The 24,822-nt window shown below is 47.6% G+C and overlaps 2 protein-coding genes across 5 annotated transcripts; both read left to right on the forward strand.

The window, feature by feature from the left end:
- The first annotated feature begins 279 nt into the window (after window positions 1-279).
- Window positions 280-6,443, forward strand: ints13 (integrator complex subunit 13). 4 transcript variants are annotated; one of them, XM_029160774.3, is made up of 18 exons: window positions 280-693; window positions 993-1,218; window positions 1,313-1,387; window positions 1,551-1,753; window positions 1,852-1,932; window positions 2,215-2,305; window positions 2,453-2,581; window positions 2,912-2,935; window positions 3,726-3,810; window positions 4,084-4,185; window positions 4,313-4,402; window positions 4,509-4,687; window positions 4,767-4,931; window positions 5,087-5,241; window positions 5,350-5,580; window positions 5,699-5,829; window positions 5,933-6,068; window positions 6,183-6,443. In XM_029160774.3, the coding sequence occupies exons 2-18, from the start codon at window positions 994-996 to the stop codon at window positions 6,217-6,219; spliced, it is 2,139 nt and encodes a 712-aa protein (XP_029016607.1). In that variant the 5' UTR covers window positions 280-693; window position 993; the 3' UTR covers window positions 6,220-6,443. The 4 variants fall into 4 exon arrangements, with proteins under 4 accessions (XP_029016607.1, XP_029016608.1, XP_029016609.1 ...); XM_029160775.3 differs by having other exon boundaries at window positions 281-693; window positions 4,084-4,176; XM_029160776.3 differs by lacking the exon at window positions 2,912-2,935 and having other exon boundaries at window positions 281-693.
- Window positions 6,444-9,934: 3,491 nt separating this feature from the next.
- Window positions 9,935-24,531, forward strand: LOC114861498 (high affinity choline transporter 1-like). Its single transcript, XM_029160783.3, has 9 exons — window positions 9,935-10,070; window positions 10,712-10,904; window positions 20,290-20,403; window positions 20,483-20,638; window positions 20,728-20,876; window positions 20,964-21,107; window positions 21,217-21,370; window positions 21,449-21,666; window positions 22,766-24,531. The coding sequence occupies exons 2-9, from the start codon at window positions 10,721-10,723 to the stop codon at window positions 23,312-23,314; spliced, it is 1,668 nt and encodes a 555-aa protein (XP_029016616.1). The 5' UTR covers window positions 9,935-10,070; window positions 10,712-10,720; the 3' UTR covers window positions 23,315-24,531.
- The last annotated feature ends 291 nt before the right edge of the window (window positions 24,532-24,822 follow it).

The raw sequence follows: 24,822 nt of genomic DNA on the forward strand, positions 1-24,822 counted from the left end.
GCATTAAAAACATCTGGCAAATATTTTTTGATAAGACTTCAATCACATGTTAAAGCATTAAAGCTTTGTTTTATTCTAAAATATAACCCCTCTAATAACAGGTATGGCAGTATGTCGTTTAATTGTGCAAAATCACATTTCTTCGTTGCTTTATAGTTAAGCTACTTTAAACAGCTGCGCAGTTGCCACCTACAGTACTGATAGGAACCATATATCATTGCGGCTCAAAGGGGCGGGGGAAGGAAAACGGGAACGGAACAGCGCTGCACATAGTTCCGCAAATAACAAACCTGCTAGCTCATGACGGCTAATACGTTTATTGTCTACACTAGCCATTTCAAATGTGTGAAACATGAGCTAATGGATATTTGAAAGAGAGTTTGGCGACCTTTCTAGTTATATACAGAATATGTAATGGCTAGACGTCTATGCTGTGGTTGATAAATGTGAATCAGCAAACGCGCAGTGTGAGCTAACGCAGTCGACTGTCACGCTATTGTGGTGTGAGTAGTGCGACGTTAGCTTGCTGATGACTTTGAGTTAAAGGCAAATAGCATGTCTTAAAACGGGTTCAAAGTAGCCGGACAACCAGTTAAACGTCCAGCACGTGACCCAACGGAGATCGGATACATTATTAAAGGGTCAAGTTCACTTACTGACCGCGAAGCCGTTAACTCGCCATCGTTTCGTCAGGTGAGTTAATATCAGCTGACTGAAAGTAATATATATATATATATATATATATATATATATATATATATATATATATATATATATATATATATATATAAATGGGACATATACTGTATGTAATTGGTGGGGAGATGCAGGATACGTAGTACGATAAGAACATTTCTTTTAATCAAGTTCTTGTTCTAATGACAACAGCAAAAATGCAAAAACAAGCTGTTCTAGAGGATATGAAGCTTCACAACAAAACATTTTACAGAGGGCTCAATTGATTGTTGGAATTTTGTATGTTGTCTTCGCAGAATGAAGATGTTCTCGGTGTCTCACAAGACTGTCTTTGTAGTGGACCACTGTCCGTACATGTCTGAGTCCAGTCGTCAGCAAGTAGAATGTGATGTGCTGACAAAGACTCGAGCTCAGGGAGTCATTCCTTTGGCTCCAGTGTCCAAGTCCCTGTGGACCTGTGCTGTGGAGTGTTCTATGGAGTACTGCCGGATCCTCTACGACATTTATCCCAAGGACAAACTGGTTATTATCATCATCATCATCATCATCATCATTATTATTATTCTCATGTCATTTAGTTTTCAACTCATGGTGTCTCACACTTTCTGCCTTACAGGTTAATTACATTGTGAGTGATTCAGAGTTCCACATACTAAATACGTGGAAGCGAGAGGAGCAGGGCACTCATGAGGTAATCAATTACTTATTCAAACTCATTATCTTACTATAAGGACATTTTCTGTTTTTTATTTTGGGGAAGTGAACATTTTACATGGGTAAACTCACTTTTGCAGAAGGCCTCATGGAAGTCAGACGTGCAGTCTTATAATGTAGTTTCTCCACCTTTCTGGCAGCTCATGTCTGGTTTAGCATCTGTTGGGCCACCTAACCCACATGAGGACCCTGAGTGTTGCAGCATTCTGCATGGGCTGTTTGCAGCTGTGGAGTCCTTATGCATCATCACAGAGCTGCAGCACGAGAGGCGCGCCGCTCTGATGGACACAGCTGAGAGAGTGGCCAATAGAGGTCGAATAATTTGCCTAACTAATGCTAAAAGGTAAGCATTTACCATGCAATTAACAAGGGTCGATGGTCATCATAAAAGAAGCTCCAATTACACATTATATTTTACCACTTTTCTGTTTTATTATGCAGTGATACTAGTGTCCGCATGTTGGAAGATTATGTCCAGGAAACCATTTTGGAGCAAAATAAGGTGGCAGCAAGTTCAGACAGGTCAGTACATGATGATGTCCAAAGAAAAATCTCAAAGTCGGGACAAATGGGCTAAATTCTGTCATAAGGCTGTACAATCTTTGGGAGGCACAGTCCTCCTTCCTACTGCTGATTGATTAGTACATAACAGATCTAAGTAAACTCTCCAACGTGTTGTAGCAACATTGGAAAACAAGCAGGGTAGTGGACCAGGATTGGACATCCGTGTTCTAGAATGTCACATTCATGACAGGACATACACCCAAGTGCTTTACCAAACATCACCTCTGTTGTGTCTTTCAGGCGGATGGCCATCCAGCAGTGTGAGTTGGTTTTACTGCACATCTACCCCCAGGGCGAGGACACGCTGGTGTCTGATCGACCCAAGAAAGAGGTTGGTGCTGGCGTGAAGCTCAGAACTCAGTCACGTAAAAGACATAGAAAGACCATGAAATACACTGCTAAATGTATAGAAAATGTAATATCAGTTGTGATGTACTGATTTTTGTTGGTACTCACTGCATAATCTTCTTGCCGTCAGATTTCTCCACTGCTCACCAGTGAGGTTCACAGTGTTCGTGCAGGCAGGCACCTGGCCACCAAACTCAACATTCTGGTTCAGCAACACTTTGACTTGGCCTCCACCACCATAACAAATATCCCCATGAAGGTGAGGGGCTCGCTGCTGTTTAGCCTGGCCTTGTGCATGCCTTGTCAATATGAAAACTCACATGAACATCAGCACTTTTTTTTCCTAGTATACAATAGTGTCACATACAGAGTGCAGTGTACGACTTCCTCTTTTTTACTAGACTGACTGCTTTGTTTTTATTGTGTTCACATTTCTCTTTGTGCTTGCTAAATCTTTATGTGTGAGCTCTTCCTCACCTATAAAGACTCCATAAAACCTTACGATCTCATCAGTTTGGTTGTCTCATCTGCATGTTGATATGACTGTGAACCTGCTGCTGGTTTCATGCTGTATTTTCTGTTTTGCTAGCCCACATTAAATGTTTGCGAACAGGTTAGTACTCTGATCACACACACATGCAAGTGAGGAAGGGGCAAAGTTGTTGTGTATATATTTTGACATCTAATGCTGCAAACATGCTCATAGTGTCTTGAAATAATTTTGTATATGACAGTTGTCCTGCAGATTCTCTGGTGAGGCTCCAGTGAAGGACAGGCAACTCTTGTCTCAAGTGGACAATCAGAAAAAGCTGAAAAACCTTAAATTAACTCTTGTTTAATCTAATGAAATATTATCTTCTACTTGTGAAATAATTACATTTACTTTAGTAAAACCAAGAATATTTGTATTTGTAAGTATAAATGATGCATTTAGCCTGTTTCATGTCCAAACATCTGTTACCAGCGTTGCCTCTTCTGCGTTATAAAAAACTGTCAGTGTCCGTCAGGTGTTTTCACCTTACAAATCCAAACTTTTCTCCATTCAGTTCCCCACTCACTCCCCTTTAGTGTTTTGGTGTGATCCATTGTGCTGTCTGGATAACTAGTCTTAAACCACCATCCTTTTAGATGTTATAACGTAATTCCATTAGCTGAAAGTTATTTTTACATCAGGAGTTAGTAGGATTTTAAATATATACAAGCAATTTTCAGCAAGTGCATTTATAGGAAGCACTAATCTCTGATATGTTACTGATAAAAAAAAAAAAGTCATTTTACTATTCCTTTTACTTGTCATTTACCCTTTGGGTCATGAAATCAGCAGTGTTAAAGTCTGTCTACGTTTGTATGAGTTTGCAAATTCACACTTACTTGTGTTTGTTGTTGTGTCTGCGGATGGGCAGGAAGAGCAACACGCCAACACCTCGGCCAATTATGACGTCGAGCTCCTCCATCATAAAGATGCTCACCTAGAGTTCATTAAAAGCGGTGGGTAAATATGTGGAAGTGGACTTGCATATTGGTTGATCATTATTTATGTCTAAAAGCTGCAGATATAAATGCAGAAAGAAGAAGCTACAGTTATCAGAAGTGTAAAGGTAACTTACATGATGCTCAGTGAATTTTACAAAGTTTATGTTGGATAAAAACTCAGACACACTCTCTTTATAACATCCACTAAAATTTTATCGACGTGGAATATCTTCTAAAGTAGGTCATCATAATTTAATGAATCCTTCCGATGTCACCTACGTTGTGCAGGAGACCTGCACATGGCGGGCACCAGCACTCGAGAAAACACGCTGAAAGAGACCGTTACGCTGAAATGGTGCACCCCGCGAACCAACAGCATAGGTGGGAATGGTCAGCTTCCTATTTATTTATTCTATAATTATCATTGAATTTCTCATTGTTTATCATGCTGGGAACCACAAAATACTTTTATAGGATTTATGAAAACACAACATAAGCTTTTTTCCCCCCACCACAGAGCTGCATTACTGTACAGGAGCCTATCGCATCTCCCCCACAGACGTTAACAGTCGTCCATCATCATGTTTGACAAACTTTCTGCTTAATGGTAAGACTAACGCAAATCCTTTTCCATGCTTTTGCTTTGTCTGTTGTTGTTTTGTGATACTACTCCATGGATGAATGAATTTGGCTTATTGTCTGATTATCCACAGGTAGGTCAGTGCTGCTGGAGCAACCCAGGAAGTCTGGGTCAAAGGTCATCAGCCACATGCTAAGCAGCCATGGTGGTGAGATCTTCCTTCACGTGCTCAACAGCAACCGCTCCACTCTTGAAGACCCACCTTCTATCAGCGAGGGCTGTGGAGGAAGAGTGACAGACTACCGCATCACGGTGGGTTCCACCTATGTCTGAAAACTAGTGAGAGAATTCTTTAAGATGCTTGTGATAGTAACTGGTTTCATTTCCTCAGGATTTTGGTGAATTCATGAGGGAGAACCGACTGACTCCAGTTTCAGAATATTTCATTGACTCCTTCGAGAAGCTTCCAGTTGAGAGGGCCAAAGCTCAGCTAGAGCGACACACTCGATACTGGCCCATGATCATCTCCCAGACCACCATCTTCAACATGCAGGCAGTGAGTAGCATGCACATACTTTATGGGGATCTGTGCTTAATTCCTGGGCAGCTTATGCATGATAATAACATATAGGTTTATATGAAACTGCAGTTTTCCATGTTGGCCAACATCACTCTTCAATCAATCTTTCTTCACGTTTATTTATCGGCTAGGTTGTTCCTCTTGCCAACCTGATAGTGAAGGAGACTCTGACTGAAGAGGATGTTCTGACCTGTCAGAAGACTGTTTACAACCTGGTGGACATGGAAAGAAAGAACGACCCTCTCCCCATCTCCACTGTGGGATCCAGAGGCAAAGGCCCCAAGAGGCATTTAGCTTTCTTCATTATCTTCCATCCTCAGAAATGAACATCAGCACCACAGTTAATGAACGGCGACCAGATTTGCTTATGCTTCTGCACTGCTGTCATTTTCAGGGATGAGCAGTATCGCATCATGTGGAACGAGCTGGAAACATTAGTGAAAACCCACGCTGCAGCCTCTGACAGACACCAGCGAGTTCTGGACTGCATCACTGCCTGCCGCAGCAAACCTCCAGAGGAGGAGGAAAGGAAGAAGAGAGGGAGGAAAAGGGAGGACAGGGAGGACAGGGCAGAGAAAAACGGCAGCAAGGAAACAGATGACAAAGGTTGGCAAGACTCAGAGAGGTAAGTAAGGCGGTGTGTAGTGCACACTACTGTGGAGTTAAACATATTGCTGGAGAGAACCATTTTCCAGATCATTAACTTTATGGCTCTGCCACACTGCATATTTTTAAATCTGAAGGCTCAAGGGTTTAATAGATAAAGAAGATCAGGAGTCAGAAGTAATCAAGGATTCCCCAGACTCTCCAGAGCCACTCAACAAGAAGCCTCGTCTTTCTACAGAGGAGGTTCAGCCTCCAGAGAGAGCAAAAGGTACCAAACATCCTCATCCTCTCATATCTTCTAAATGGGTTTGGGTGAACCCTCCCACCTCATGTGTGTGTTATTTGCGTTACTCACCTCCCTGCCTCTGCAGGTCCCGTCTCGCTCCTCACCATGTGGACCAATCGAATCACTGTAGCCAATTCCAGGAAGCACCAGGAGTTTGTTGGAAGGGCGAGCTCAGTCAACAACAAGTTTGAGTTGTACCAGCACCTGAAAGATGAGAATGGGTGTGTGAATGTTTCATCACCTGCCTCTTTATGGGCGTAACATTCCTGTCAGTCTGTGTCTAAGTTACAGCTGTGTTGTTCATAAATCAAACTTAACATTTTGCTTTTTGACAGGATGGACGTCCATGAAAATGGGAAAGCTTCCAGATGATGTATCCACATGGTCTCATGCTTCAACTTTTTTTATGGATCAGTGTTTTCAGACTTTGGTATCTTCTCCAAAACGAGGAATGAAATGGACATTGATCTTTAATGGATACATTTATACTTTTTTTTACCTATGATTTTGTAGATAATACAGTTCACATGTTGTGCAACACAATAAATGATGTCAATAAAAAACTTTGATGTTGGCTTTTGCACAACAACAACCTACTCAACATAAGATGAATTTATTTCACGGTGACTAAACTGATTAAAAATGAACAAATACTGGATCATGGCAAAAAAAATACAGATTTATTAACAAATGTTTTATCAAAGTGTAAAGTGCTGTCAGATTTTAAGGTTACATACTTAGGAATAACAGTGTGAAGCTGACTGATCTGACTTTGGTATCAGCAGCCTGTGTGTTCATGGCTCTCTAAATGTAGGGTTTACAGATCAATCCATCTCTTCTTGGAGAATTAACTTTCCTACTGTTAGACAGCTAATATTGGTGCAGCAGCACATCACAGTAGTGTAAAATAATGCAATCAAACACATGCAGATATGAAGGTAATCGTCAAAAAAATCTGGACATTTGGGTTTTAGTTGTGATGAGTCTGGTTGTTGCTTACTTTAAACAGAAGCTGTAGGACATCATGGCTGGACTGAGCTCAGCTGTGTCTGAGGGATGGTGGGTGTCATGTACTGGTTCTGAGCAGCAGAGGGAGCAGGTGGATCAAGAGAGTCCTCGCAGGGATGATGAAGTGAGGAGAGTCCTTCAGCTGCGGTCTCAATGCACTTCTTGTATTGTGTGGTTGTTGTTATGATTTGTGGTCAGACTTGATCTGACAAATGTTTTCCTTCCAATGATGCATCTTTGGATGTAGTTAAAGTTATCTGTGTGTTTCAGAAGGCATAGTGGCACTCTTCAAAAGTTGAGGTAAGTGTTTGTGTTACTCCAGATTAATTTATACATAAATAAGCCAGATGCTGACCTGTTATTGCAGTCAGTGACTCGTTCGGAGTTGTTACATACATAGCTGACACTCCACGAGCTGATTCATCCCAGATGGAGCCGGGGACAGACGGGCTGTTTTCTGAGTTACTGATGATTGCGCGTTCATTAAAAACGAGGTTGGTGACACATCTGGAAGTGGCTGAGTAGCCGGTGTCTCGTTTGATGGCGGGGATGGTGACTGTACCGGCTTTGATGTGGTGTCAATGAGTCTCTGTTAGAGGTGGATAGAAAACAGATGGCAGGTTATGTGGTGCCGGGTTTGTCAGCAGTCCCCTCAGATTGATTTAAAGTATGAAAAAGAAAACCCATCAACACACATCAACGAAAGCATCTGTAAAAATCAGGAAAACAAAAGAATACTGTTCTATCAGCTAGCAGTTTGTTGTACTGATTAACGTAACAGGAAACATAAGCGATGCATGGCATATAATTTGTTTCTATAATGCGACAAATGATTTCATGTAGTTTTGTGTCTTTTGTGTGTTACATGGTATGTGTCAAAATAACACCATTCATCCACGCTTCTCATGTTTCCATCGTTACATTAGGCCATATGTTCCTCCATTCATGCATCCATCATGAACACCATCCAGCTGTGGGCTCCCTTTCTAACAGGGTCAAGTCATTCAAACACATGACCTGAATGACTAAGTGCCCAGAACAATCACATACAGTCATATAGAGGTCAGCAGCAGCAGACTTACCCTGTGAGCTCACTGTGTCCTGCCGCTGTGAGTCAGTGTGGTTGGCGCTGTGAGACCCAGTCCAGAGGGGGGTTTCCTTCAGGGGAGGTCGGGGGGGTCAGACGACTGGTGGGTAATTGTCAATCGACAGTCTCATGTATCAGCGTGGAAGTGCGACTGTAAAAGGCTGGGGGTCAGCTGCAGAGGAGCAAACCCTGTGTGAAGAAACCATGTTAAAACTGTGGCCGTCTGACAGGTGTAAGGAAGATTTATTTAGGAACCTCTACAACCCAGATGCAGGTTCTGACTTGCTTGTTGATACTTGTTTCCCCGTTTGCTTTATTCTTTTTCTGAGAACTGTGCTTTGCAAAGACTCAGATTGATGGGTCCCGACTTTAGGTTCGTTCCCAGATCATTCGCAGGCAACACCGCACTCTGGGCCTTCAAAGACGGTTCAACTTTAAGCCAATGGCTCCGGGTGCGTCAAGCAACCATGTGGCCCTTAGTTTGTTAGTTCCACTTTTTCCATTCCGGTGTTTTACTGTGATGCGTATGTTAGGAGGATCCTGCCATATGTTAAAGACTTCATGTCCTCTTCTGTTAAGGAACACCTTTGAGGCTTCCTCAAGGACAAGAGAGGAGATCACAGCGTCACCGAAAACTCATGGATCTTTGTTTTTGACACCTGGGCCTGCCTGCTGCTACATGAATAATCTGTCTCTCTTTCTTTATCTACACATGCACAGGTTTGTACCTATACCTCCCCTTTGGAGATATACTGTATGATTCTATACATATGGCATACGTATATGAATCAGATGTTAGTCTGCCAGCAACAATAAAAATACAATGATATCAGACCATCAGCATTCACAGTGAGTTAGACGGACCTCATGACTCCAGGACAAATGTCCGTTGAGCAATACCTCCTTTCTGCAAAGACAAACAAGTCTGCATTTTGTCTGCAGCGCAATTTGACAGCTTTGACGACTCAACTGCTAACACCAGAAGAAGCGACACTAGATTGGGACAAGGTAAAAACATTTAGGCACACGTTATGTTTAAATCTACAAGCACGGGATGACTTGATGAAACCCAGAATAAATGTATGTATGAAAAGAGTCACCACATCATGCCGACCCCGTTGAAGGCAGTTTACGGCTGCCAACAGAACAGTGTCACTGGTGTTAATTCATGATGAAGTACTGTTTCCCCGTGTCCCTGAACATTCTCACTGCGACACATTGTCAAAGCAAACAGCATGATGGCTGCCACCAGACGTGAGGCCAACTAGCATCCTAAACTAGATGGGCACTCCTCTCATTGTGTGACATGTCACTTAGAGAGGTCTGCGGTGTGCTGTTCTGCTTTCTCACCTGCCTGCATGCTTGTCAATTATTGCTGTGCTGTGGGTGTGCAGAATTAGTCACAGAAGCCCCACGGAGCCAGTGGCCACTGACAGGACACCTTTCTCTTTTTCTTCTAAGAAGAGGAAAAGATCTTTCAAGTGAAATAAAAAAAACAGGCTTTGAAGTCATTTTCTCCTTAAATCCTTGAAGTTTAAGCAAGAAAATGAAATAGTAACGCTCATGTTATCAAGGAGAAATACATTTCTTCCTACTTACCTGCAGTTTTCCCACTGCACAAAGTGCTTGTTAGAGCTGTGGGAGTACAGCAGGAAGACATCAAAAGTTATGACAAGCTTTATTGTTAAATTACCTGGGGTACAAAGTGCATAACCACTGGAAATCTGGCCTCTTCGGTCGACCTAAAAAGTGAAAGTGAGGTGGAAAAGATTAATTTGATTAGATTCCTGCCCAGAACTGCATCATGTGGCAAATGGAAGGAAAGGCCAGCAACCAGCAGGGAATGCTCCAGCGGCATTTGGGCAAATGAGCATATTTAATACCCCGTGATAATATAATGTGATGTCATATGCATCAGAGGTGTACGCCTATCGTCTGCAGCATAAACTCTGCAGGACTTCTGCCATAAAGTGTATTTCAGCTTGGATAACTGCTTGGCAAAGAAGGGTTAAATGTAGAGCCGGTCGGCCCTGCAGCCGCGGGATAAATAGCCGCGCCTCCATTCAACTGCTGTCACAGTTGTCTTTAAGGATCTCACACTTTCACCTTCAACACCTCCTAAACACAGGTAATAGAAACAGAACAGATCATTCTTAGCGCTGGGCACATGCAGGTGAAAGGCTTTTTGATGTTCCACTGTCTAATTTTAAACCATGAAATGCTACAGATGTGTGCGATTTTAAACTTCCTGCTGCATTTGCTATTCATTTTTATATTTAGAAAAGTATATTTAAATCAGTGGCATATTGTAGTTATAGTAGTTTAGAGGCAACTGTGTGCTGATCAGCGAGAAATAAAGTTTGTGTAAGACAGACTTGATGCACATGTTTATCAAAAACTTTAGAGAGTTTTGTTAGTAATTCCTAAACATTTCAAATAGTAAATAATAAATTGTGTGTACATTAAAACGCTGGCTGACCCTATTTCCAGCAGAAGGAAACGTGCCTACAAGGGAAATATTTTTCGCTGATAGTTACAGCAGACGGGAAGCAGAGCCTGACAGCTTATCTCAATGTTTCTAACAGAAAGCAAGCCCTTACGAGTCACTATGGCTTAAAAAGGGTTTGAATCCATACATTAGCACACTGTGTTGTTAAACCAGTCACGTCAATGCTTTGTCGCGAGCTCCTGGATTTCAGAGAATGAAAACTAGTTGCAAAGATTAAAAGGAGCAGATACGAAATGAATCTGTCTGTCACCCCCCTGCAGGCGGTGAAGATGGCTGTAAACTGGCCGGGACTGGTGTCCATTGGGCTGTTCTATGTGATTGTGCTGGCCACGGGTGTCTGGGCTTCCAAGAAGTCCAAACATGAGGAAAAGAAGTGCACAGGAAACCGCAGTGAGGTTGCAATGGTTGGAGGACGGAATCTAAACATCTGGGTCAGCATTTTTACAATGACAGGTAAGATGGTAATGAGTATAACACTGGTTTATATATATATATATATATATATATATATATATATATATATATATATATATAAACACTCTATTCTCACCCTCCGCGGGTGGTCTCATCTCATCCACTTTCCAAGCTCGGGTCCTCTACCAGAGGCCAGGGAGCTTGAGGGTTCTGCGCAGTATCCTTGCTGTTCCTAGGACTGCACTTTTCTGGACTGAGATTTCGGATGTTTTTCCAGGGATCTGTCGTAGCCACTCCTCCAGTTTGGGGGTCACAGCCCCTAGGGCTCCGATCACCACAGGCACCACTGTGGCCTTCACCTTCCAAGCCTTCTCCAGTTCTTCTCTTCTATATCCCCGTTAGGGCGAATAGGCATCAGTGTGGGTCCTTGGGCAAGACCCTTCAAGCTACCGCCTACCTCATATCATGAGAGACAATAAACCACATGAGATACCGGCTCAGACGTCGCCCGGTCTAACAAGGTCTGCGTCAGGTGTTGGGGAACCAGAGCACCTTGGCGAGAAGTGGGCTACTGGAACAAGAAAGAAATGGCTGAGATGCGAGAACAAGGCTCTGTTGGAATGCTACTACTCAAGTAACCCAAAGAATGTGCGGTGAATGGGAACGGAGAAACCCACATTCAAGGCTGACGGCGAAGCAACTAGTAGCTCAGTGTTCCAACATCCACAAACGGCAACTGCTATCACAACTTGAGATTGACGAGATACAACACAAATGCTACGGCAAGGGGGAGCCAGGACGCCAGGTCAGAGGGGAGATTTCACCATCTCCCCAACCGGAAATTGGGTACGAAGCCCCAGTAAGCACAGATACGCTGAGCGAGGCAGCAACTGACCTGAAAGATAAGATCATGGCGAGACTGAACAGGCAACCCCGAACCCCACTACAACGGCTAAGTGAAGTACCATCAGAAAGTCTCATGGAAGATGTGAATGCAGCATTGAGAGCGATCCCTACCACAACAATCACAGAAACCAATGAGCTGATATACGCTTCAGCATCAGTAATCCTAGAGGTGCTTGGCTATAAGAGCAACCATGGGAGCCATGAGAAACAATACCCACCATGGAAACGAAGGTTGGAGGCAAAAATCAAGGCAGCTCGGAGGGAAGTGAGCCAAATGACAGAGACCCAGAGAGGTGCAATGAAAAGACCAATGCCTAAGAGGTACAGCCAGATGACCATACCTGAAGCACTCGAAACTGCCAAGCAAAGGCTACAAGCCTTGGCCAGCCGCCTAAAGAGATACACCAGAGATAACGAAGCCAGACGAATAAACCGGCTGTTCGCAACACAACCTGCGAAAGTGTACTCTCAATGGCAGGGTAATAACAGCAGAGCAAACCCACCAAGGCTGGAAACTGAACAGTACTGGAAGGGTATATGGGAAAAGGAGGCATCACACAACAGTGATGCACAGTGGCTGGTGGATCTGAGGGAAGACCACAGCAACCTCCCTGAACAGAATCCAGTGACTATCACAGTGGCAGACATCCAACATAGAGTCTCAGGTATGAAAAACTGGACAGCACCTGGCCCTGACATGATCCACGCCTACTGGCTAAAGAAGCTCACTGCAATCCATGAGCGCCTGGCAGCACAAATGAACCAGCTGCTAAGGGATGGGACTCACCCTGAATGGCTAACCGAAGGGCGAACGATTCTGATAATGAAGGATCCCTCAAAGGGTACAGTCCCATCCAACTACCGGCCAATAACCTGTCTCTCCACAACATGGAAGCTCATGTCAGGCATCATCGCAGCTAAGATAAGTGGGCACATGAGTCAATACATGAGCGAAGCACAGAAGGGCATTGGTAAGGATACCAGAGGAGCCAAACACCAACCCCTGGTAGACAGAACAGTCGCCCAAGACTGCAGAATGCGACACACCAACCTGTGCACAGCCTGGATCGACTACAAGAAAGCCTATGACTCAATGCCACACACATGGATCACTGAATGCTTGGAGCTGTACAACATCAACAGAACTCTAAGGGCCTTCATTGCAAACTCGATGAGGTTGTGGAGAACCACCCTTGAAGCCAATGGGAAGCCACTTGCCCAAGTATCCATCAAATGTGGCATATACCAAGGAGATGCACTGTCCCCACTGCTGTTCTGCATAGGTCTGAACCCCCTCAGCCAAATATTAAACAAGACTGGCTATGGATACCGACTCCGGAACGGGGCCACCATAAGTCACCTCCTCTACATGGATGACATCAAGCTGTACGCCAAGAGTGAGCGAGACATCGACTCGCTGATCCACACCACCAGGATCTACAGCTCGGACATCGGGATGTCATTCGGACTCGAGAAATGTGGGAGGATGGTGACAAAGAGAGGCAAGGTAATCCACACAGAAGGGGTCTCACTCCCAGAAGGAACAATAGCAGACATTGAGGACAATTACAAGTACCTTGGAATACCACAGGCAAACGGCAACCTTGAACAGGCAACAAGGAATGCGGCAACAGCCAAATACCTCCAACGAGTAAGGCAAGTCCTAAGAAGCCAGCTCAATGGCAAGAACAAATCCCAGGCAATAAACAGCTACGCTCTGCCAGTGATCAGATACCCTGCGGGAATAATAAGGTGGCCAAAGGAAGAGATACAGACCACAGATGTTAAGACACGAAAGCTCCTCACCATGCATGGAGGGTTCCACCCCAAATCCAGCACCCTGAGACTGTACGCTAGCCGCAAGGTGTCAGGCTTGGGCAGGTGTCGGACCCACATGCACGGCGCAGAAACACAGATGTGATTAAGTGCAGGTTTATTCGGTGAATCAGAGTCAGGCAGTCCAGGTCAAACACAGTACGTTCCAGTAGGCAATATACAAAGGAGCAGGCAATCTCAGAATCAAGGTCCAGACAGGGTTCGGTACACGAGCAGACTTGGCGACAGTACAGACAAGGATCAGGCAAAAACTCACGGTCAGATTATCAGGCACAGGTCTTTCACAGGTTGCGGGATCAACAGGGTTCAGGCAAGAATCAAAGGTCGAGGCGGTCACGGTCAAAACACGAATGGCTACAATAGAATGCTGGAAAGAGTACATGAACTAACAATCTGGCGACTGGTGTGGGTGAGAGGTGGAGGTTAAGTACAGGTGCTGATTACTAATTAGCAACAGGTGTGGATGATGAGAACCGGAGCGTGACAGGAAGTTAACAAAATAAAACAGGATGTGACACGTAACATGAATCATGACAGTACCCCCCCCCCTATGGCGTCTTCCACGGCGCCAACGAGCCCCTCCCCCCTCCGCCCAGGGCGGGTGGAGGGAGGAAACAGGAGGAGGGCTCGAATCACCCCCCCTCGCCCGGGCGATGAAGCAGGGTGGGAGGAGGGAGGACATCAGGAGGAGGGTCCAGCGCCGGAATCCTCCTCGTCCGCAGAGCCGTGGCTGTGTTGCCCCATCCCGTCCGGGGACGGGGCCTCAGGATGTGTTGCATGAAAGTCTCTGATAAGGGACTTGTCCAGTATGTCCCGGGCCGGCACCCAAGAGCGTTCGTCCGGCCCGTAGCCCTCCCAGTCGACCAGATACTGGAAGCCCCGCCCCCGACGTCTGCAGTCGCGGAGGTCCCGAACCGTGTAGACAGGCCCTCCGTCCACGATCCGAGGAGGAGGAGGCGGTTGATGTGGAGGAACCATGGGGCACGATCGATAGGGCTTGAGGCGGCTGATGTGGAATGTGGGGTGGATCTTCATTGTCCTGGGCAATGAGAGCCTCACAGAAACAGGATTAATAATTTGCGATATCGTATATGGACCAATGAATTTCGGAGTCAACTTACGGGTCTGGGCCTGCAACCTGAGGTCTCTGGTGGACAACCAGACCTGATCGCCCACCTTGTATTCTGGGCCCGGTATCCGCTTACGGTCGGCCGCCCGCTTGTACTGGTCCCGTGCCCGCAACATGGTGCGCCGTGCCTGCAACCATGTGCGACGGCAACGCTGGACCAGGGCGTGCGCCGACGGGACGCGGACCTCTTCCTCCGAAGCCGGAAATAATGGCGGCTGGAACCCATAGGCGCACTGAAACGGGGTCAGTCCGGTGGAGGCGCAGGGCAGCGTGTTGTGGGCGAACTCCACCCACACGAGTTTGCTGGCCCATGACCCCGGGTTTCTGGAGGCGAGGAGCCGCAATCCTACCTCCAACTGCTGATTGGCCCGTTCGGCCTGTCCATTGGACTCGGGGTGGTACCCTGACGATAAGCTAACTTCAGCCCCTAGGAGAGAACAGAACTCTCGCCAAAATCGCGAGACGAACTGGGGCCCTCGGTCCGACACAATGTCTGAGGGGAAGCCGTGGAGTTTAAAAACATGCTCGAGCATGGCTTGGGCCGTAGCCTTGGCTGACGGCAACTTGGGTAGGGATATAAAGTGGGCTAACCTGGAGAAGCGGTCTACCACCGTCATGACGACTGTCTTCCCCTGGGAGGGTGGTAGGCCGGTGACGAAATCCAGGGCTAGGTGTGACCAGGGGCGGTGCGGCACCGGCAGAGGACGCAGCAGACCGGCCGGTCGCTGATGCGACGCCTTGCCCATGGCACACGTGGGGCATGCGGCGACGTATTCCTGGACGTCCTTCTTCACCGTCGGCCACCAGAACCTCTCCCCCAGCCTAAACAGAGTGCCAGCCACCCCGGGGTGTCCACTTACTAGTGAGGCGTGAGCCCACTGGATGACCTCTCCCCTGAGGTCGGGTGGCACGAACAGCCGGTTGGGCGGGGCGCCGCGTGGGACCGGACGGTCGCGGTTGGCCTCCCGTACCCGACGCTCCACCGACCAGGTGACTGCCCCCACCAGACATCCCGGCGGTAGGATGGACTCAGGTTCTGCTGGTTCCTGCTGCGCGTCATGCAGACGAGACAGAACGTCAGGTTTCACATTCTTGGATCCAGGACGGTACGACAAGTGAAAATTGAAGCGACTGAAGAACAGTGCCCATCGGGCCTGGCGTGAGTTCAGCCGCTTCGCCGTTCTCAGGTACTCAAGGTTCTTATGATCTGTATATACTAGGAAAGGCTGGTCTGCCCCCTCCAGCCAGTGTCTCCACTCCTCTAGGGATACCTTTACCGCGAGCAGTTCTCGGTCCCCGATGTCGTAATTCCGCTCCGCGGGAGATAGCTTGCGGGACATGAAGGCACATGGGTGGATCCTACCGTCCGTGGGATCCCTCTGGGACAGCACGGCCCCGACTCCGGAGTTGGACGCGTCGACCTCCACCACGAACTGCCGCTGTGGGTCGGGCATCCGCAGCACGGGTGCCGTGACGAAACTGCGTTTCAAACGTTGAAACGCCTCCTCTGCCTCGCCTGTCCACTGAAAAGCAGTCTTACATGAGGTTAGTGCGTGCAATGGAGCGGCAATGCTGCTGAACCTCCTGATGAACTTTCTGTAAAAGTTGGCAAATCCTAGGAAGCGCTGCACCTCCTTCCTGCTCTGTGGGACCGGCCACTCCTGAACTGCCTGGGTCTTGGCTGGGTCCATTTCGATCTTGTCCCTGCTGACGATAAATCCTAAAAACGAGACCTGGTCTGCATGGAACTCACACTTTTCTGCCTTAACATATAATCGGTGTTCCAGTAATTTCCTGAGGACCTGGCGGACATGAGCAATGTGCTCCTCCTCGGAGCGGGAAAAGACCAGGATATCATCAAGGTATACAAAGACAAAGTCATTTATCATGGGGCCGAGTACCTCATTTACAAACGCCTGGAAGACCGCTGGCGCGTTGGTCAGACCAAAGGGCATGACGAGGTACTCATAGTGTCCATTCGGGGTATTGAAGGCCATCTTCCATTCGTCCCCCTCTCGGATCCGAACCAGGTGGTAGGCGTTACGGAGGTCCAACTTGGTAAAGTGAGTAGCTCCTGCTAGCAACTCGAACGCGGAGGATAATAAGGGAAGAGGGTAGGAGTCTCTTACAGTGATGTCATTGAGGCCCCGGTAATCAATGCAGGGCCGCAGGGAACCGTCCTTCTTCCCCACAAAGAAGAAACCTGCGCCTGCAGGAGAGGATGAGGGACGAATGATACCCGAGGCCAGCGCGGAGTCCAGATATTCCTTCATGGCCCGGGTTTCCTTGGGAGAAAGCTGATACAACCTCCCCTTGGGAGGCGTGGTCCCTGGGCGCAGGTTGATCGCGCAGTCATGCTTTCGGTGGGGCGGAAGGGAGGTCGCACGGACCTTGCTAAACACAGCGCGAAGGTCGTGGTAGCAATCGGGGACTCCCGTCAGATCGGCCTGCTCGATCTCCTCACCGATTGTCGCCGTCGCCCCTGCAGGTGCCTGTTGGGAGACTGCGGGCTGAAAGCAAGTGTTCATACAGTCTGAATCCCATCGGCTCACCTCCCCCTTGCGCCAATCCAGTGTGGGGTTGTGTAGCCTCAACCACGTGTGGCCCAGTACCACCGGGTGGTAGCACGATTCCACGACCAAAAACGTGATTTTCTCGGTGTGCGTGTCAGAAAAAGTCATTATTACCGGTTCAGTTCGATGCGTGACTCTCCAGAGCCGTCGTCCGTCCAGCGCGGCCGTTTCCACGGGAGACGCCAAGGGAATGGCCGCGATGCCCAGTCGCTCCACCAGTCCGGCGTCCATCAGACTGGCATCAGCTCCGGAGTCAATGAGGACCGCCTGCTGGACGGATCGGGTACTGGAGACTAGTGTTACCGTAGGCAATGAGCGAGCGGAGGCGCTACCTAAAATTGTTCGGCTCACCGCTACCCTCCGTGCTAGCGATGAGCCATGTCTTTTAGTGGACAGCGCAGGGCAAGATGCCCGGCCTGACCGCAATACAAACACAGTCCATGGGAGCGTCGGCGTCGCTTCTCCTCCTCTGACAGCCGTGCGCGGCCGATCTGCATCGGTTCCTCTGGCTGCGGTCCCACTTCCGGGTTCCGAGGAACGGACTGACCGCCAGGCTCACGCTGCCCCCTCCTGGGGCTCGTGGTGCGAAGTCGACGGTTCTCCCGCAGGCTTTCCTCTCGGTGGTGCTCCCGTTCGTTGCTCCCCAGCCTGCGGTCAATTTGTATCGCCAGGGCGATCAGAGCGTCCAAACTGCTGGGCAAATCCCTCGCTGCCAAGCAGTCCTTGACTCGCCGAGAGAGTCCGCGGATAAATACATCACCCAGTGCGGTGGCGTCCCAGCCGGCTTCTGCGGCTAGCGTGCGGAACTCGATTGCGTACTTCGCCGTCGGTCTGCCGCCCTGTCGAATATTAACCAGCCGCTGAGCCGCTTCGCGTCCCGGGGTGACTTCCTGGAAGATCTGTTTCAATGCGGTGGCGAAGGCGGCGAAGGTGCACACGCAGGAAGAGCCGTTTTGCCACTCCGCTGTCGCCCACGCTTCCGCGTCCCCCGTCAGGTGCGAAATAGCGTATGCCACCCGAGCGCGCTCCGAGGGAAACGCGGGTGAATGCAGTTCAAAATGAATCTCACACTGTGTGAGAAATGCTCGACAGTCTCCTGACTCACCAGAGAACCGTAGCGGGGCGCCTAGCCTGGCGTCTGGAGCGACGGCCATGGGAACCGCTGCTGCCAGGGGCGCTGCCGCGGCAGTGGCGCTCGGGGTCGGTCTCGTCTCTCCCGTCGAGCTCTGGGTCAGGCGATTCATTGCCTCAGTTAATCCTGCCATCGCCGTCTCCTGTCGCAAAACATACTCGGCCAATCTCTGGAGAGCGGCGTTGGTTTTCTCCTCCTGCTCTGCTGCGCGCTGCTCCTGAGCCATGAGCTGAGCACGGAGGTTCTCTGCACCGGCGGAGTCCATTTCTGGCCAGATTGTTCTGTCAGGCTTGGGCAGGTGTCGGACCCACATGCACGGCGCAGAAACACAGATGTGATTAAGTGCAGGTTTATTCGGTGAATCAGAGTCAGGCAGTCCAGGTCAAACACAGTACGTTCCAGTAGGCAATATACAAAGGAGCAGGCAATCTCAGAATCAAGGTCCAGACAGGGTTCGGTACACGAGCAGACTTGGCGACAGTACAGACAAGGATCAGGCAAAAACTCACGGTCAGATTATCAGGCACAGGTCTTTCACAGGTTGCGGGATCAACAGGGTTCAGGCAAGAATCAAAGGTCGAGGCGGTCACGGTCAAAACACGAATGGCTACAATAGAATGCTGGAAAGAGTACATGAACTAACAATCTGGCGACTGGTGTGGGTGAGAGGTGGAGGTTAAGTACAGGTGCTGATTACTAATTAGCAACAGGTGTGGATGATGAGAACCGGAGCGTGACAGGAAGTTAACAAAATAAAACAGGATGTGACACGTAACATGAATCATGACACAAGGAAGGAGGCCGAGGACTAGTGAGCGTGAGAGCCACTATCCAGGATGAAACATCCAAGATCCATAAGTACATCAAGGATAAGGCCCCGACAGATGAAGTGCTGAGTGAATGTCTCAGGCAGTGGAGAACAGAGGATGAGATGCTGGAAGAGGGACCATCATGGGAGGACAAGCCCTTGCACGGGATGTACCACCGGAACATAACTGAAGTGGCTGATCTCAACAAATCCTACCAATGGCTTGAAAGGGCTGGGCTGAAGGAGAGCACAGAGGCACTCATCCTGGCTGCACAGGAGCAGGCCCTGAGCACCAGAGCCATAGAGGCCCAGATCTACCACACCAGACAAGACCCAAGGTGTAGACTGTGCAAAGAGGCCCCAGAGACGGTCCAGCACATAACTGCAGGGTGTAAGATGCTGGCAGGCAAAGCATACATGGAACGCCATAACCAAGTGGCTGGCATAGTATACAGGAACATCTGCGCGGAGTATGGACTGGAAACCCCAAGGTCAAAGTGGGAAACACCTCCCAAGGTGGTAGAGAACGAGCGAGCCAAGATCCTGTGGGACTTCCAGATCCAGACTGACAGAATGGTAATGGCGAACCAACCAGACATTGTGGTGGTGGATAAAGAGCAGAGGAAAGCCGTAGTGGTGGATGTGGCAATACCAAGCGATGGCAACATCAGGAAAAAGGAACATGAGAAATTAGAGAAATACCAAGGGCTCAGAGAAGAACTGGAGAAGGCTTGGAAGGTGAAGGCCACAGTGGTGCCTGTGGTGATCGGAGCACTAGGGGCTGTGACCCCCAAACTGGAGGAGTGGCTACGACAGATCCCTGGAAAAACATCCGAAATCTCAGTCCAGAAAAGTGCAGTCCTAGGAACAGCAAGGATACTGCGCAGAACCCTCAAGCTCCCTGGCCTCTGGTAGAGGACCCGAGCTTGGAAAGTGGATGAGACCACCCGCGGAGGGTGAGAATAGAGTGTATATATATTAATACTATATCCCCAAATCTAAAATAATGTATTTTACATTATTAGTTTAATCTTTTGCAGCCACTTGGGTGGGAGGAGGCTTCATTCTGGGTAGCGCCGAGGTGGTCTATGATCCAACAAAAGGCCTGGTGTGGGCTATCGGTCCCATTGGCTACTCCTTAAATATGATTATAGGTAAGTAACTGCAATCACTAGATTGAGCAGTGAGCACATTACACTCAGGCACAACAACTATTCTAGCGTTTCTCTTCAGGTGGACTTTTCTTCATCAAACCCGCGCGGTCGAAGAACTACGTAACACTCATGGACCCATTACAAGAGAAATACGGGAACACGGTGGCGGCTGTGCTCTTCATTCCCGCTCTCCTAGGAGACATTCTGTGGATAGGATGCATCCTTGGTGCACTGGGTGAGTCAGAAACAAGTGAAAACCTACCAAATACTGCAAACAGGCAACAAATATTTGACCTGTTAAACTTACCGTCCCTCCTATTACAGGAGGAACGGTAAGCGTGATCATAGACGTGTCACCCCTGCTGGCTGTGGGCATCTCTGCTGCTGTGGCCATCATTTACACACTGATGGGAGGACTGTACTCTGTGGCCTACACAGACGTCATCCAGCTAAGCTTCATTCTAGTTGGCCTGGTATAAGCGTTGTAGTTTGATAAAATTCCATCCGTGTGCACCTGATGAAATGATTAATGGTAATATTAGCCTCTTTTGTGATTTCAGTGGGTGTGTGTGCCTTTCATCCTGACCAGCCCAACCTCTGCCAACTTCACTACCAGCGCAGTGACCAAGCTGCACCAGCAGCCATGGCTCGGCAAGCTGGAGCTGGAGGATGCGGGTCGCTGGCTAGACGACGTGCTGCTACTGGTAAGGAACCCACACTGGACCAACACTGGAATCTATACAGCAGTAAATATGCATGGTCAACAGTAAAGTCCTAAGTCATCCCTATCTACCCTCTTTACCCCTCTTTAAGGCCATTTCAGGGATCTGCTACCAGGTTTTCTACCAGAGAGTCCTGTCCTGTGCCTCTGATACTCAGGCTAGAATCACCTGTTATGCAGGAGCAGTACTGTGCCCAATCCTTGCCATCCCATCACTCATCATTGGAGCAGTGGCAGCATCTACGGGTACGTGACCTTAGGTCCTTAAATCCCACACATATACTACGGACCTGATGTTTAATGAGCTGTGATGATGTCTGTCAGACTGGAACCAGACTACCTATGGGTCACCAGGCCCGTACGAACAAAATCAGGCTGGTATGATCTTGCCTATTGCGCTTCAGCATCTTTGCCCTTTCTACATCTCACTGATCGGTATGGGAGCCCTCGCTGCAGCCGTCATGTCATCGGTCGACTCTGCACTGCTGTCAGCTGCCTCCCAGCTGGGCCGAAACATCTTCAAAAACATCATCTACAAAAAGGTAATGCCCATTTCAGACTCAGAATCAGAAAGAGCTTTGTTGCCAGGTCCTGTAGAATGCACTTCACACAGCTAGGAACTTATCTTGGTGTTGGCACACCCAGGCAGCCGTCTATGGGGCCACGTCCCATCTGACAGTGGAAGCAAGTTGCAATACATCAGGACAGACAGAAGGTCAGAGAGCAGACAGTGAGACTGTAAGGTGGGTGGGGGGTGCATCTGCATCAGTATAGTGAAGTGTTGTTTATAGAAGTATGACCAAGGCCGACCAAGTTGTTTACAAGCCAGTCTAACAGTTGTCCTTGAAAGAAGACACAATAAGGGAAAGAGGATAGAGGCACAGCTAGTGAGCTAGATTGGATCCGGGAAGGGAGGGTGAAAGTGAGAAGAGACAGAATAATACACAGCCAAGTCTGGTAACATTTTAACCATCCATGACTAATTTGTCCAGATGAATCGTCCAAACGGTCAGAACTCAGGGCTTCAGCACCTCTTGAGGGTCCAGGGGGTCCCGTGACATCTATTCAAGCCTGTCAGACAAGGCTGTCGCCATAGTAACAAAGTGTTCAGTCTGTCTGCAGGCGTTATCCGTCTGTCTCTTGTCTCCCTCCAAACGGGCTGACATGTTATTTGTTTATTTGTATTTGAACCATCAGTCCGGCCGTCCACTGGTGTAATTCCATCAGCCGTGTACCCCTGGACCCCAGGTCCATTTGTAACTCCATGGCCGGTGGACGCGCCAATGAGCCGGACGCAGATTTTCCAATCTTCCGATAAAGCAGGGCACCACCAAGGTCAATCATGAGTAGCCCTGTTATCAAAGTCCAAAATATGAATAGATGCTCTGCGCCCTCGATGTACAGTGGCTCCAGACACACAGGGCACCTGGAATCCCACGTGTCCCACACGTAACCAGAGGCAAAAGTCCCCGAGGGGCAGAGCGGCTCCCTGTGATTCTTTTTTTTTTGTGAAACCATTTTTTCCAATGCGCTGAGTGACCAGTTGATTAGCTCCATGTTCAAATACCTTCTGATCTAGATTTTTATTAAACACATCTAAAAGTGACTTCATTGCATCTGAAAGTATTTCCTGTGTTTCAGGCATCAGAAAGAATGATTCTTGTGGTGGTTAAAGTGTCAGTGGTGCTGTGTGGACTGATGGGAGCAGGCCTGGCCATGACAACAACCTCTGTTTTTCTGCTCTGGATCGTTGGGGCAGATGTCGTCTATTCAATGTTGACGCCGCAAATTACTTGCACCTTTTTTTTATCCAAATGGGTAAACAAGTACGGGGCCTGTTCTGGCTTTCTTCTGGCCATAGTTCTCAGAGCTCTGGTGGGGGAACCTGCAATAGGCCTGCCAGACATTCTGCCCCTGCCGTGGGATAAGATACAGGAGGACGGTCGCAGGCAGCGCTTGTTCCCGTTTCGCACAGCGATCATGCTAGTCACCAGCGGGACTATTTTGCTTGTATCGCACCTTGCTGCGTGGCTGTCTGAGAAAAGGCTGATGGAGAAAGACAGGGATGCCAAGAAGGACGTGAACATGCATCACACAGCTCCTGAGCAGTCGGACGGGGAGGAAACCCAAAGACTGAATGCAGAAAAGCCTCAGGAAACAAGTGTAACTGAAAGCCTGAATATTTTATAAAGGTGACATAAGCACCTATATCAGTTTCCTAGAGGACCGCTGTCTGATGGTGACTTTTGTTATACAAAGCAAAATGCTGATTAATGATGTTTAATTGTATGTTTTATTTTTAAGCCTCCATTTAATCAGACTAACCTCAATTGGTTCTTTAGGAATCAAAATAAAATGTTTTACGAACATTTTTCAGTCAGACCTTAAAGACCTTTCCCACAGTGCTCAAGTGTTGTGCTCCTCACCTGAGGAATGCACATCTTAGCGTTCACATTGTGGATGTCTTTCCTGGACCAGAGCAAGTCGGACGTCTAGGAAGTGTGTCTGAATTTGAAGGAGACAATAAGGAGGTTTTGTTGAAGTAATGTACCACAAATATAAATGTCTCTAAGTAATAATTTTTATTTCGCAATCATACAATGCAATCAACGCAATCATATTTGAGCAATTTTGCAGCTGCAAACATCCTACGCAGCTCTTTTATCTTCACATTTGCTCGTCATTGTGACTTGGATCAAACGAGTCTTTAGCTTCGTCGCCTGAAGATGTCTCCTGGTGCTGAACATCTCTACTCAATGAGATGAGTAATGGAACAAGCTAATTTATTCATATGCCGTAAACTTGTGGTAATAATTTAACACACCCATAAAAAGGTTTGTGTCGCAACACGGTGTAAAACATGAAGTATTCCTAAAACAAAGCACGCATTGAAGGAAGTAACCACTTTTAACACAATCCCTCAGTCACATGTGTTTCTGTATGCTGATTGCTGTTCCTGGAAGTCTATCAGTGTCTTCAGTTGATGTTGTTTCAAAATGAATTGCCTACATTGTTCCATGAAAGACGGAGCAGCGCTGAGCCACTGTGCTGTCTGAAAAGTGTATTCAGAAGAAGAACTGACAATAAACACGTACAGTATAAGAAAGCTTTGACAAACACTATCTATCCTGGACGTCCAGTCTAGAGGTGAATTTCCATACTGATGTGTGCAATGATACTCTTGGCCATATCAGAGGCAAAAGACCTCCTGGAGGGTAATTAACACTCGATCTTAACACACATGGTCGTATTTCCTAAAACTATGTAATTAAAAAAAAAGATAAAACTTCATTAGCAACTACTTTAATGTCAGTGTGAACAATCTCTTCAAGATTTGCTTTTGAATTTGCTTTGTGAATTATTATAAACAGATGCAGAAGATAATAAATGTGATGGGAAAAAATGAATCGTGTCACATGCAAAATTCACTTTAATGAGTAAACAACACATGGCAGGGTAATGCACCCATCCATCATCACTATTCCTTTTTAAAGGTCACGGAGTTCCTTGAGCCAATCCCAGTTATCAATAGGTGAGAGCCAAGGCACACCCATGGCAGTCTGACAATGATTCACATTTAAAGGTGACCTAACGTCACCAATTAACCCAACGTACAATGGGAACCGCAGGAAAGCCAAGCAGGCACAGAGGCTACAGTGTGTAAACTCCAGTATGGTGCCAACACCACCAACATCCTG

This window comes from Betta splendens, chromosome 9 (genome assembly GCF_900634795.4).
Source record: "Betta splendens chromosome 9, fBetSpl5.4, whole genome shotgun sequence".
NCBI lineage: Eukaryota > Metazoa > Chordata > Actinopteri > Anabantiformes > Osphronemidae > Betta > Betta splendens.

Bases quoted from the DNA above. Each gene is read 5' to 3' on its own strand.
- ints13 (XM_029160774.3), top strand. From the start codon at position 994: ATGAAGATGTTCTCGGTGTCTCACAAGACTGTCTTTGTAGTGGACCAC. The intron at 4,403-4,508 runs GTAAGACTAACG...GATTATCCACAG, and splicing joins GACAAACTTTCTGCTTAATG to GTAGGTCAGTGCTGCTGGAG. The intron at 5,830-5,932 runs GTACCAAACATC...CTGCCTCTGCAG, and splicing joins GCCTCCAGAGAGAGCAAAAG to GTCCCGTCTCGCTCCTCACC.
- LOC114861498 (XM_029160783.3), top strand. From the start codon at position 10,721: ATGGCTGTAAACTGGCCGGGACTGGTGTCCATTGGGCTGTTCTATGTG. The intron at 20,639-20,727 runs GTGAGTCAGAAA...CTCCTATTACAG, and splicing joins ATGCATCCTTGGTGCACTGG to GAGGAACGGTAAGCGTGATC. The intron at 21,667-22,765 runs GTAATGCCCATT...CCTGTGTTTCAG, and splicing joins AAAACATCATCTACAAAAAG to GCATCAGAAAGAATGATTCT.